At 45.8% G+C, this 12,245-nt stretch overlaps 2 protein-coding genes across 2 annotated transcripts; one reads left to right on the top strand and one right to left on the bottom strand.

The window, feature by feature from the left end:
- Positions 1–3,806: 3,806 nt before the first annotated feature.
- On the top strand, positions 3,807–10,297 carry LOC123188143 (NADH dehydrogenase [ubiquinone] iron-sulfur protein 4, mitochondrial). Its single transcript, XM_044600187.1, has 5 exons — positions 3,807–4,142; positions 4,898–4,986; positions 6,822–6,951; positions 7,990–8,019; positions 10,008–10,297. Exons 1-5 carry the CDS (start codon positions 3,822–3,824, stop codon positions 10,068–10,070), a joined length of 633 nt encoding a protein of 210 aa, XP_044456122.1. The 5' UTR covers positions 3,807–3,821; the 3' UTR covers positions 10,071–10,297.
- Positions 10,298–10,511: 214 nt separating this feature from the next.
- Positions 10,512–12,179, bottom strand: LOC123188142 (uncharacterized). The gene has a single exon (XM_044600186.1). It carries the CDS (start codon positions 12,162–12,164, stop codon positions 10,746–10,748), a length of 1,419 nt encoding a protein of 472 aa, XP_044456121.1. The 5' UTR covers positions 12,165–12,179; the 3' UTR covers positions 10,512–10,745.
- Positions 12,180–12,245: the final 66 nt, after the last annotated feature.

The following is a 12,245-nucleotide window of genomic DNA, read 5'->3' as shown; positions in this document are numbered from 1 at the left end:
TGTGTGTAACTGGATGATGTAATGCTTTATTCATGTATTGTGTGAAGTGGCGATTGTAAGCCAACTATGTATCTCTTTCCCTTATGTATTACATGGGTTGTGTGAAGATTACCTCACTTGCGACATTGCTTTCAATGCGGTTATGCCTCGAAGTCGTGCTTCGACACGTGGGAGATATAGCCGCATCGAGGGCGTTACACATATCTCTTATTTTAATTAATGCATCTATATACTTGGTAAAGGGTGGAAGGCTCGGTCTTATGCCTGGTGTTTTGTTCCACTCTTGCTGCCCTAGTTTCCGTCATACCAGTGTTATGTTCCTTGATTTTGCGTTCCTTACGCGGTTGGGTGTTATGGGGACCCCTTGAAAGTTCGCTTTGAATAAAACTCCTCCAGCAAGGCCCAACCTTGGTTTTACATTTGCCTCACCTAGCCTTTTTCCCTTGGGTTTCCGGAGTCCGAGGGTCATCTTTATTTTAACCCCCCGGGCCAGTGCTTGTCTAAGTGTTGGTCCGAACCGAGTAGACTGCGTGGCCACCTCGGGGAAACTTGAGGTTTGGTTTTACTCGTAGGATGTCTCATCCGGTGTTGCCCTGAGAACAAGATATGTCCAGCTCCTATCACGATTGTCGGCACATCGGGCGGCTTTGCTGGTCTTGTTTTACCATTGTCGAAATGTCTTGTAACCGGGATTCCGAGTCTGATCGGGTCTTCCTGGGAGAAGGAATATCCTTCGTTGACCGTGAGAGCTTGTGATGGGCTAAGTTGGGACACCCCTGCAGGGTTTGAACTTTCGAAAGCCGTGCCCATGGTTATGGGCAGATGGGAATTTGTTAATGTCCGGTTGTAGAGAACTTGAAACTTAACTTAATTAAAATGCATCAACCGTGTGTGTAGCCGTGATGGTCTCTTTTCGACGGAGTCTGGGAAGTGAACATGGTTCTTGTGTTATGCTTGAACATAAGTAGTTTTAGAATCACTTCTAGTTCACGACCATTGCCTTGCTTCTCTTGTCGCTCTTATTTGCGTATGTTAGCCACCATATATGCTAGTGCTTGCTGCAGCTCCACCTCACTATCTTTTCCTACCCATAAGCTTAAATAGTCTTGATCTCGCGGGTGTGAGATTGCTGAGTCCTCGTGACTCACAGATACTTCCAAACAGTTGCAGGTGCCGATGATACCAGTGCAGATGACGCAACCGAGCTCAAGTGGGAGCTCATTGAAGATCTTGTTCGTTGTGTTGTTTCGTTTCCTGTTGATCAGTAGTGGAGCCCAGTCGGGTCGATCGAGGATCTAGCATTTGGGGTTGTCTTTATTTATGTTGGTTTCATAGTCGGACCTTGATTGTATTCTTCTAGCATTTTGGCACAATTATCGGAATCCTTATTTTCATGAAAGATATTAAAAAGATGAAGCATTTGAGATACCCTCAATTCCATTTTTTGTAGTTTATTTTATAAACTAAACTAGTGATAAGACAAGAAACTAAAAGATTTGATTGCAAGATCTAAAGATATACCTTCAAGCACTCACCTCCCCGGCAATGGCGCCAGAAAAGAGCATGATGTCTACTACACAACCTTCTTCTTGTAGATGTTGTTGGGCCTCCAAGTGCAGAGGTTTGTAGGACAGTAGCAAATTTGCCTCAAGTGGATGACCTAAGGTTTATCAATCCGTGGGAGGCGTAGGATGAAGATGGTCTCTCTCAAACAACCCTGCAACCAAATAATAAAGAGTCTCTTGTGTCCCCAACACATCCAGTACAATGGTAAATTGTATAGGTGCACTAGTTCGAAAAGAGATGGCGATACAAATGCAATATGGATGGTAGATATAGGTTTTTGTAATCTGAAAATATAAAAACAGCAAGGTAACTAATGATAAAAGTGAGCAAAAATGGTTTTGCAATGCTAGAAAACAAGGCCTAGGGTTTATACTTTCACTAGTGCAAGTTCTCTCAACAATAATAACATAATTGGATCATATAACTATCCCTCAACATGCAACAAAGAGTCACTCCAAAGTAACTAATAGCGGAGAACAAACGAAGAGATTATTTTAGGGATGAAACCACCTTAAAGTTATCCTTTCTGATCGATCTATTCAAAAGTCCGTAGTAAAATAACACGAAGCTATTCTTTCCATTCAATCTATCATAGAGTTCGTATTAGAATAACACCTTAAGACACAAATCAACCAAAATCCTAATGTCATCTAGATACTCCAATGTCACCTCAAGTATCCATGTGTATGATTATACGATATGTATCACACAATCTCAGATTCATCTATTCATCCAACACAAAAAACTTCAAAGAGTGTCGCAAAGTTTCTACCGGAGAGTCAAGACGAAAACGCGTGCCAACCCCTATGCATAGATTCCCAAGGTCACGAAACCCGCAAGTTGATCACCAAAACATACATCAAGTGGATCAATAGAATACCCCATTGTCACCACGGGTATCCCACGCAAAACATACATCAAGTGTTCTCAAATCCTTAAAGACTCAATCCGATAAGATAACTTCAAAGGGAAAACTCAATCAATTACAAGAGAGTAGAGGGGGAGAAACATTATAAGATCCAACTATAATAGCAAAGCTCGCGATACATCAAGATCGTGCCAAATCAAGAACACGAGATAGATAGATAGATAGAGAGAGATCAAACACATAGCTACTAGTACATACCCTCAGCCCCAAGGGTGAAGTACTCCCTCCTCGTCATGGAGAGCGTCGGGATGATGAAGATGGCCACCGGAGAGGGATTCCCCCATCCGGCAGGGTGCCGGAACGAGTCTAGATTGGCTTTCGGTGGCTACACAAGCTTGCGGCGGCGGAACTCCCGATCTAGGTTTCCTTCTGAAAGTTTGGGTATATATATAAGAGGTGTCGGAGTCGGGAACAAGGCAGGGGGGTCCCCGAGGCGGCCACGAGGTAGTGGGGCGTGCACCCACCCTCGTGGGTGCCTCGGGATTCTTCTGGCCCATCTCCGGTACTCCGTGGGCTTCTTCTGGTTCAAAAATAATCTCCATGAAATTTCAGGTCAATTGGACTCCGTTTGGTTTTCCTTTTTCGTGATACTAAAAAATAAGGAAAAAACAGAAACTGGCACTAGGCTCTAGGTTAATAGGTTAGTCCCAAAAATCATATAAAATAGCATATAAATGCATATAAAACATCCAAGGTTGATAATACAATAGCATGGAACAATAAAAAATTATAGATACATTGGAGACGTATCATTCTACTTCTCCTCGATGATGGCAGTCGGTGCGGATGTGTTGGCCGTCACCTCGTCGATGTCCTAGCAACCGACAGCGCGCGGCTACACATGCGTTGTCGGCGGATGGCGTGGTCGCACGCACAGGAGGCGTGGTACCGTGAGCTGCGGGAGGCGCGGTACCGCGACTTGGCCTGGAGTAGCGAGTTGCTGAAGCACGCGCCAGCTTGGGACGACAACTTGCTTCATCGGGCTTGGCGAGGGAGGTGGAGCAACGAGCTACCTCACTCATATCCGGCTGACTCGGTTGGCCACCCAGCCGACTTTTATACCGGAGAACTGCTCTTTCTGATCGTCGGACACCATTGAAAGGGTGGAGAAAATGGTGGAAGGAGGAGATGGGGAGCGGCGGAGTGGGGTGATTCTTGCCCGGCATCTGGCCTCCTTATGTATTCGTAGCTCTACCTTCAAAAGTAACTATTGATTTTTTAGGGGTATTATTTTTGATTTTTTAGGGGTATTAACATTTTTTTATTTTTTAGGGGATTAACATTTTTTGATGGCGTAGGCCTGTACGATAACGCTCTACAGGGCCCAATGGCCGAGCCCAGAGAGCAATGGACACCCTACTCTGGGCTCATCATAATCTCGGTGCGGCCTGATCGCACATTTGCAGGCCGTCTGCTCCGAAGCTCCTCCCCCGCATCTCTCTCCTTTTGCCCCCACCTCTCTCCGGCGCACGGCTCCGACGCGATGGCCGCCCCACTCCGGCGGGTCTTCCCCTCCCTCGGCCGGGCCCTGCTCTCGCCTACGCCGGCACGGATGCTCTCCGCGGAGGCCTCCGATGCCCTCGTGGAGATCAAGCCCGGGGAGATCGGCATGGTCTCCGGGATCCCCGAGGAGCACCTCCGCCGCAAGGTAACGTTCCCTCGACCTTCCCTGCTTCACTTTCGTTGCGATAGGTTTATATCAGGTGGATCTGTGTGGGCATCTTTCGAAATGTTCGGGCTTCAAGCATTTTAGGTTGTTATAGGCATCGAGGCGATGTGTCTATGCGTTAGTTGTGGTTGGAGTTTGGATTTGATCGAAATGCGAATTTATCGGTAGTAGGTATCTTTCAATTGGTCACAGCTGTGGTGAGGAGGAATGTGGGAGTTTGGGTTCCCCCGCATAGATTATACCGAATTTCCAACCCAATGATGATATGAGGCAAAGTGTGTTTGACCATCTTGGGGGATTCGGATGAGAGACTTATATCTGGGAAAATGAAAAATGGGTAGAGAGAGAGAGAGAGAGGTCAAGGGCAGCAATTCTCCTTGCGCTCTGTGACTTTGGATAAATGATCCTAGTTTGCTTTGTATTCTGCCGTAGTTTAGACCTTGGAAAAGATTTGTGCATTGTCCACAGTCGTCAGTTATATGTTTGCCTCCAAGAATATTTGAATGGGAGTTGACAGTTTTGGGTCAGAAACTGTATCTTCGGCGTTTGCGGTATGATGGGTTATATGCTAGTTATCAAACTTTCAGAAGGATAGGTCCTAAACTGTAAAGCCTAAATACCTGATTTTATTTCACGATTTCACTTTCAGAGGATTGGTGCTAAAGCCCAAGTTGTTTTTATTTCATCCTTTTTGCCCCTTCTCAAATGGTCACCTTATCCTTGTGATCAAGCAGGTTCTGATCTATTCACCAGCTAGGACTGCATCTCAGCAAGGTTCTGGCAAAGTCGGGAGGTGGAAAATCAATTTCGTGTCAACCCAAAAGTATGTTTCTTGTTGTACTTTGTTCGTTAATCTTGTTCTTTCTCACGGGTCATACATCCCAAAAGCCTGTGATGCTGTCAGAAGGGCTACCTCAAAATAAAACGAAATTAAAATAAGCCTCATGTAAATTTAACCTAGATTTAAAATTTTAAATTCAAAACCTAGCTTTCAAGCAGATCAAAACTACAAATGTGCTTCTGTCAATAACAAACTAGCACTCACATGAGGCAGTTAATAGTTCAAACTATCAGTGACTGAGGTACTAGGCTACTACTTGCCTGCTTGTGCAGCTAGACTGCAGTTCTAGCTAACTAACGAATGTTCTTATACATCATGCCTGTGCAATTTTGCTTTGGGTTACTACTCCCTCCGTTCCTAAATATTTGTCTTTCTAGAGATTTCAACAAGTGACTACATACGGAGCAAAATGAGTGAATCTACACTCTAAAATATGTCTATATACATCCGTATGTGGTAGTTCATTTGAAATCCCTAAAAAGACAAATATTTAGGAACGGAGGGAGTATAATCTTAGCTCAGTGGTAGGTATTGGTATTTATCGAGGCACTCATATATAATACTACCACTTCTCAACCACTGAATTTGCCTTGAGTTCTGTGCACATTCTCTCATTGCTATGGCTATGAGTGTGCAGTTAGTGAATATGCCAGATCTCCAGGCCCATTCAATGGTTGAAATGGTGGGAGTCCACCTATGCAAGCACAAATCCGTATCATAGATATTATCAGAATGAGTATATCTATTGAACAATTGTTCTTTGCAATCACCTCACTTTTGGTAAGTTTGAATGAACAATCAACTTGATGAAAGATGTGATTATACCTGTGACTATACCATATCTCACTGATTATTGAACTACCTCCGATCCATAATAAGTGTCGGAATTTTGAACTAACGCCTAGTTCAAAACTGCGACACTTATTTTGGACCAGAGGGAGTAATGTTTATGAAGAATTGATGAGGCCCAGGCATTCCCTTTAAGCATCGTTGAGCTGGGCAAAAATTTAACAAACATCTCCAACATAGTTATATTTATTAATACTGGAAGTGTTCTGTTTTTTTTCCTGAGGTGCTGTGGGTTATTGGTTCTTATTTGTTGAACTTAAACGAGAATGACATGTGAGGAGTTCCTTCTATATTTATTATATGTATTATGGAAGTGCTCTACATGTGTAGTAGTACCATAAAATTATGTAATGGGTTTTGGTTCTACCAGGGGCACTGGATGCCATATCTGCGCTCTTTTACTTGTTATGTCTCACAATTAATATTTGAAACCTCTGGTGTATTACCTTGATTGAGGATAAGAACATGAAAAGACTGCTCTGTCACTGCTGCTGCAGGTCATTTATGTTTCAGACTTTCAGTAGCCTGATTGGAATGTACTTGAAAGTTCATTTAGAATCTGCACTCAGAAACTAAGGAAATAATCTGGACACTGCTACAGTTTATTTTCTCCCTCTTTTTCTTTGTGATTGTTGCTAAGTGCTAACTGTAAACCATGGAGAATGCATCCTGTACCTATTTGTGCTGGGTGTTTAGAGGTTCCACTGATTATTATACCGTGACAGCATTAAAGCCCACAGCTGATTTTTTTTACCTCCGATTGAGCAGGTCTCTTTGTTGAGATGTTAGCGTGTCCTTTTTTGTGTGGCTCATGTCACGGCTCATGCAGTTATTCTGTTTGGCATGTTCATCACTCGTTTCTGTGGATTAGGGTTTGGTTAGCAAACTAATACTATCAGATACTATTCCTTTTAAAATATCTTCTTTTTCTTTTGAGAAACTGGTTCTAACATTTGAATTCATGATAGGTGGGAGAACCCATTGATGGGATGGACATCGACTGGTGATCCGTATGCTAATGTTGGTGAAGCTGGACTTACGTTTGACAGTGCCGAATCAGCGAAGGCATTTGCTGAAAAACACGGATGGGAATATGTGGTGGGTCTTTGACTCTTGTCCCCCCTCACTGGTATTCTGGTAGATAAGTTGACTTGGCAAATAAGATGTTCTATTCAGGACTGGAATTTCAGGAATATTTGCAAGATCAAACAATGATTGTTACACTTTTGAACATCTAGGATAATTCAATTCTTGATTCTTCTTCTAATTAAAATGTTCAAGCTGGGCAGGTCGTAAAGGGTTCCCATCATCCCATAGGTGCATTTCCAAACTGGGCTAGGCCTATCTGATGAAGTACATATAGAGATAGATTTTATGCTAGTCATATACTCCGTATGAAGTTTATTTTCCAGTAACTGTGAAGTCCTTGTTCTTGATAAATAGGCATTTAAGTATGTCTCGGCTGCTGCCTGTTGATGCCTCCTCGAATTTTTTACTGAATAGTTCTTATCTTGGTCATTTTGCTCAATTAATTTAGCTGAAATTCTTTTCTCCGCAAGTTACCTCTCATCTGTTCTGCATTGAAATTTATCATTTATGCCACATGCCTTAAAGGTCAGTTGTTTGATTAGATTGCTATTAAATGTTTTGATATATCGTTTATATGTCTTGGGAGATATGCTATAAATTATGTCTACTAGAAGTCAAACTTTTATATCTTCCTTATCTCTGAAACCCATTAGAGCTAGAGGTTGTCATCTATGGGCTCAGTGTATCCTTTCCAACTTTAGCGACACCGAGGGTTTTGGTGTTACTCCCTCCGTTCTAAATTACTTGTCTTGGATTTGTCTAGATACGGATGTATCTAGCACTAATTTTAGTGCTAGATACATCCGTATCTAGACAAATCTAAGACAAGTAATTCGGAACGGAGGGAGTACTTTGCAAGGACATTTTTTAGCTGAAGCTGTCATAAACATTTTTCAAGTCTATTTCTGGAGTAAAATGTATGTTGAGTTGAATCTCCTTGCGCTGTTGTGTAGTATTATTTGATAACACATTCTTCTTGGAATGCGCCTTTTATATTTCTTTGAAAATGAGAATTGTATACTTACATTTATATCTATCCTTTTGCAGGTTAGGAAGCGCCATACACCTCTTCTGAAGGTCTGTATATCCTACATATCCTTTGTTTTGACTTGGTTAATGCATCTTCCTGCTTTACACAGTTCATATCTTGCATCTTAAAAAAAAAACTGAATACACCTTTTCTGTATAACCTACATGTCTTTTAAATCTGTTTGTGTTTACATGTATCATCGCTTTCAATGTGTGCTTGCACACTTTTGAGTTGTTTTCCCAATACAACATGGACATATCGTCATAGGAAGTATTTAACATTGAGTTGTAAGCACGAAAGCGAGTAAAATCTGCTGGTAAAGGAAAACATTGGAGATGATTTTGATGGTAAGCACTTAGTGCGCGTAACTCTGCAAGTAATGCAATCCATGTTAGATGCGATAAATTAGTATGTCAGTCCATTATACTATGGGAAATGATGTGGAGATGGAATTATGGCATATATGGAAGGTGGATGTGAGGGCGGTGTCTTGGGTATTGCCACCTACGGGGTGGAGGGCAATGGTGCCAGGGGCATCTTGGGATATTAGAGGTAAGGGAGAATGAAATGTCATGGTAATGGGTGAAGACCAACTTGGGGTCAATAAAGGACGGAAATGTGTGGACAAGGCAGGACGGGAGAATTTACGTACTCCCTGTGCACCCAAGTGTTTTTTCCTTTCTAGAAACCGCCAAAAATTCTGAGAAACAACACGCTGTTGAGACACCCCATGTAAGAGCATCTAGTGTCTCACAAAATTTGATCCAAATTTGACCAGTTACTCCAAAAACAAGAGACTAATCCACCTCTGAATAGTAGCTAGTTCAAACTGGGTTTTGAATTCGGCACATTATCAGTACACTATAAACACTGTATTTGTTCTTTTTGTGTTTTTAAACTGTTTTAGATTTGGATTTGAAAATTTACGTCTTAATAAAGTCAATGCCATGACCTGTTTACGGAACTTTGTGCGATTTTTAAGATTCGGTTTTCTGTCCTTGAGCACTGGGAGTCTGCGAATACCCCATGACGGAGGACACTGGACTTAATGGGTAGCCCGTTGCTTCTTTGTCACAGCGCCTGACCAAATTTGTTGACCTTCACATTATTCGTGTCTCCGGCAGACGGGCACTCTGAACTGAAGGCGCTCATCTCATCCATGAAAACTAGCCAGACATTGGTTCGGGTTCTCCATTAGTTCTCAGGACTTAGAAGTCAAAGGTCGTAGAGAGAAGCCAAAACTGACATCAACTTTAGGAGTACATCGAATGTGCACTTGACCCTTATCTTTTTGTTACTAGCAACTCGATGAGGGTAAGCTAGTCAGTACTGGCTGCCATACTGTTTGAACCGATGTTCCCACTGATGCAAGGAGACTACTGTTTTGGCAGTTCTATCACCGTGTGTGCACTCGTCATATCCCCTGGCAAAGGATTTGACTTAGCTATCGCAACTAACGCAACTATATTACCAGGGATTTGAGGTTTATGATAGCAATTCTGTTATATGGTTCTCTAGAGTCAGTCACATACAAGTGAGCTACTTCAACAAAAGACATCGGATTCGTACAGAAAGATTAAGGGCCAGTTTGGAAGAAGAGTATACTTTCAGTATTTAGTTTAAATTTGAACCAAGTACCGAAGCTCGTACGGATACCTCCAGTCCAAACAGGCCCTAAAGGATATATGGGATTACAACTCTACACTAAATATTTACATTTTCTAGAATCTGCTTAATTATAGTTTGTTTACCCTGCTTTGAAATGGCAAAAATAGATCGTCTTTTCATTCATGGAACTAACACGATACTTTGGTACTCCTCGGTCCGAAAATAGTTGTCATCAAAATGGATAAAAAGAAATGTATCTAGAATTAAAATACATCTAGATACATCCCCTTTTATTCATTTTGATTACAAGTATTTCCGGATGAAGGGAGTATAATATAATTTTGCCATCTCTTTGTATAGTTGTGTATTTACAGGATTGGATTGGTTGTTATACTTTGTAATTAACGGTTGATATTTAATCATGCAGCCCAAAACGTACGCAGAGAACTTCAAGTGGAAGGGCCCCCCGAAGACGGAGGAAGCAGCCTAAGCTGTGGATTTGTATGTTGTCTGGAGATTTTCATAAGATGTTGTTTTCCTCTGCCGCTCGTGCTGATTTCACTTTGTTCAATACCTGTCGTGCAATATGAGCTAGAACATGTCTCCATCAAACGTGTAATAAGCACGCATTGCAACTGAACCTGTCGCTCATCTCATCAAAATGTTTGTTAACTCCCTTTTTTACAGGGTAAAATGTTCATTCCCGTTCACACAGAATTTCTTGGCTACTATATTTGTCAACTTAGAATTTCTTGGCTACTATATTTGTCAACTTAGTGCACGCAAAGAAGGCCAGGCAGATCGTGACTGCGGCCAGTCTGTGGCTAGGCTTTTATACATCCTGCCCTGTCCCTACATGCGTAGGCAATCACCAGTCATTATCAAATGGAGTACAAGAAGCTCACTAGCTCAGAACACGCCAGGAGAAGTGCAATTCACCAAAGCACACGTCATATTTTTCCCTTGCGTTGTCCGGTCAACATCATATGTACTTTAGAACCCGGGCATGCACCATGCAGGCTTCCCAAAAGAGGAAACAGTTCACCTAGGTTTACCAGTACCACTAAACATGCACCTTAACCTAGTGGTTTAACAGTAACAAAACATGCACCTTAATCTATGACCTGTGCACTTGGTTTCGCACGCAGCTCGGATCCTGAGTGTCTCATGCTTCGCCGCCGGCGCGGTGGCTGTCGGCGGGCGATGATGCATCGGCGGCGCGAAACCTCCAGGCGAAGAGGTAGTGCCTGTACTCGCACTGCAGCCGGCTGACGTCGCACGCTGCATGGATGGAAGCCCGCTCGCCGCCGCCGCACTCCCACTCGATCTTCGCCGTGCACGAGAACCCCCCTGGGGACTCCGGCAGCGTCGCCTGCTCGGCCACCACCAGCGCCACCTCCCCGCTGATCCTCCTCGACGCGGCCACCGCGCCGAGCCACAGGCACTCGGGCGCGCCCACCATCTCCTTGTACGCGTCGTTCACCAGCCGGACGCGGTTGCTCGAGTCCGTGACGATCGCCGGCAGCGCGTCGGTCTCCACCTCCGCCTCCACCTCCTCCGCCGTCTTCGAGGCGGCCGTGCTGCTGGCCGCGTCGACGGCGCCGTGGACGATGGATTCGACGTGGATGGTGGATCCCACGGGGCGCATCGCCCGCGGCGAGATCACCTTGGGCTCCAGCAGCTTCCGCAGCAGGTCGCGCTCCACGGGGATATCCCTCTCCTCCTCCTCCTCCTCCTCATCGCCCGCCACCATGGTCGAGAGCATCGTCAGATTCCCGCCGGTACTCGCGGTCGCCGGCGGCAGCGACGCAAACGGCATGCATGCACTGCCCGGCACGGACACATAGGCCCTCGTCGCGGTGGACACCACCGCGTCGGTGGCCGCCGCCGCCGCGCATCGGAGCGGCACCGGGTACGCCGCCCTCTTCCTCTTGGCGGCAGCGGCCGGCGCGGACACCGGCACGGCGCTCGGGCGCCCGCGCTTCCTTGCGCGGCACGGCCTGCTCTGCAGGTGGCAGAGCACGCGGTCGGCGGCGCCGTCGATCGCCTGCGCCTGCGCCGGCGACGCCGGCAGGGCGGGCTTGGGCGCGATGGGCCGGAACCGCGCGAGGATCTCGTTGGCCTTGACGGCCATGTCCACCGGCTGCACCATGGCCATTGCGTGCACGCAGGAGTCGATGTCTGCCGACGGGGGTGGACGGAGTGCACGGCGTTGGGTCCCGGTGCCGTGCCGGCTTAAGAAGGCGTGGGCGGCCAATCGGATGCGCGCAGAGGGAGGGGCACGTGGGAGGGAGGCGCGGGGTACGTGGGCGAGCGGGCGGGGACGCGGCCGACACGTAGGCGGAGGCGAGTCGCGGGGCGCGCTGCTTTGGAGGGAGGGGCTGTGGATTCCAGTGGCGTCCAGTGAGAGGGGCGTCAGGCGTGTGACGGAGTGGGGGGAGGCACCGCGCGGGCAGGCCCGTTGCATGCGCGGCGCGATCGCGTTCGCCGCACCGTGCGTGCCTCCAAGCTTCGTGTCGCCTCGTCCCCCGTGGCGCGTCCCGCCGCGGTCACTGGCTGGCTGGCTGGCTGGCTGCCGCTCCATTCATGGGGCGTGGGGTGGGGTCACGCTGGCAGATGCTGCGGCATTAGCCGCCAACCGGGAGCTGGTACTCCACCAAAAAGC

The sequence above is a fragment of the Triticum aestivum genome, chromosome 2A (assembly GCF_018294505.1).
Source record: "Triticum aestivum cultivar Chinese Spring chromosome 2A, IWGSC CS RefSeq v2.1, whole genome shotgun sequence".
NCBI lineage: Eukaryota > Viridiplantae > Streptophyta > Magnoliopsida > Poales > Poaceae > Triticum > Triticum aestivum.
Note: the sequence above shows the minus strand (reverse complement) of the source record. Positions and strands in the feature narration are given on the sequence as shown.

Coding starts and splice junctions, on each gene's coding strand:
- LOC123188142 (XM_044600186.1), bottom strand. CDS start 12,164: ATGGAGCGGCAGCCAGCCAGCCAGCCAGCCAGTGACCGCGGCGGGACG.
- LOC123188143 (XM_044600187.1), top strand. CDS start 3,822: ATGGCCGAGCCCAGAGAGCAATGGACACCCTACTCTGGGCTCATCATA. Junction 4,143..4,897: donor AGGAGCACCTCCGCCGCAAG/GTAACGTTCCCT, acceptor GTGATCAAGCAG/GTTCTGATCTATTCACCAGC. Junction 8,020..10,007: donor GCCATACACCTCTTCTGAAG/GTCTGTATATCC, acceptor TTAATCATGCAG/CCCAAAACGTACGCAGAGAA.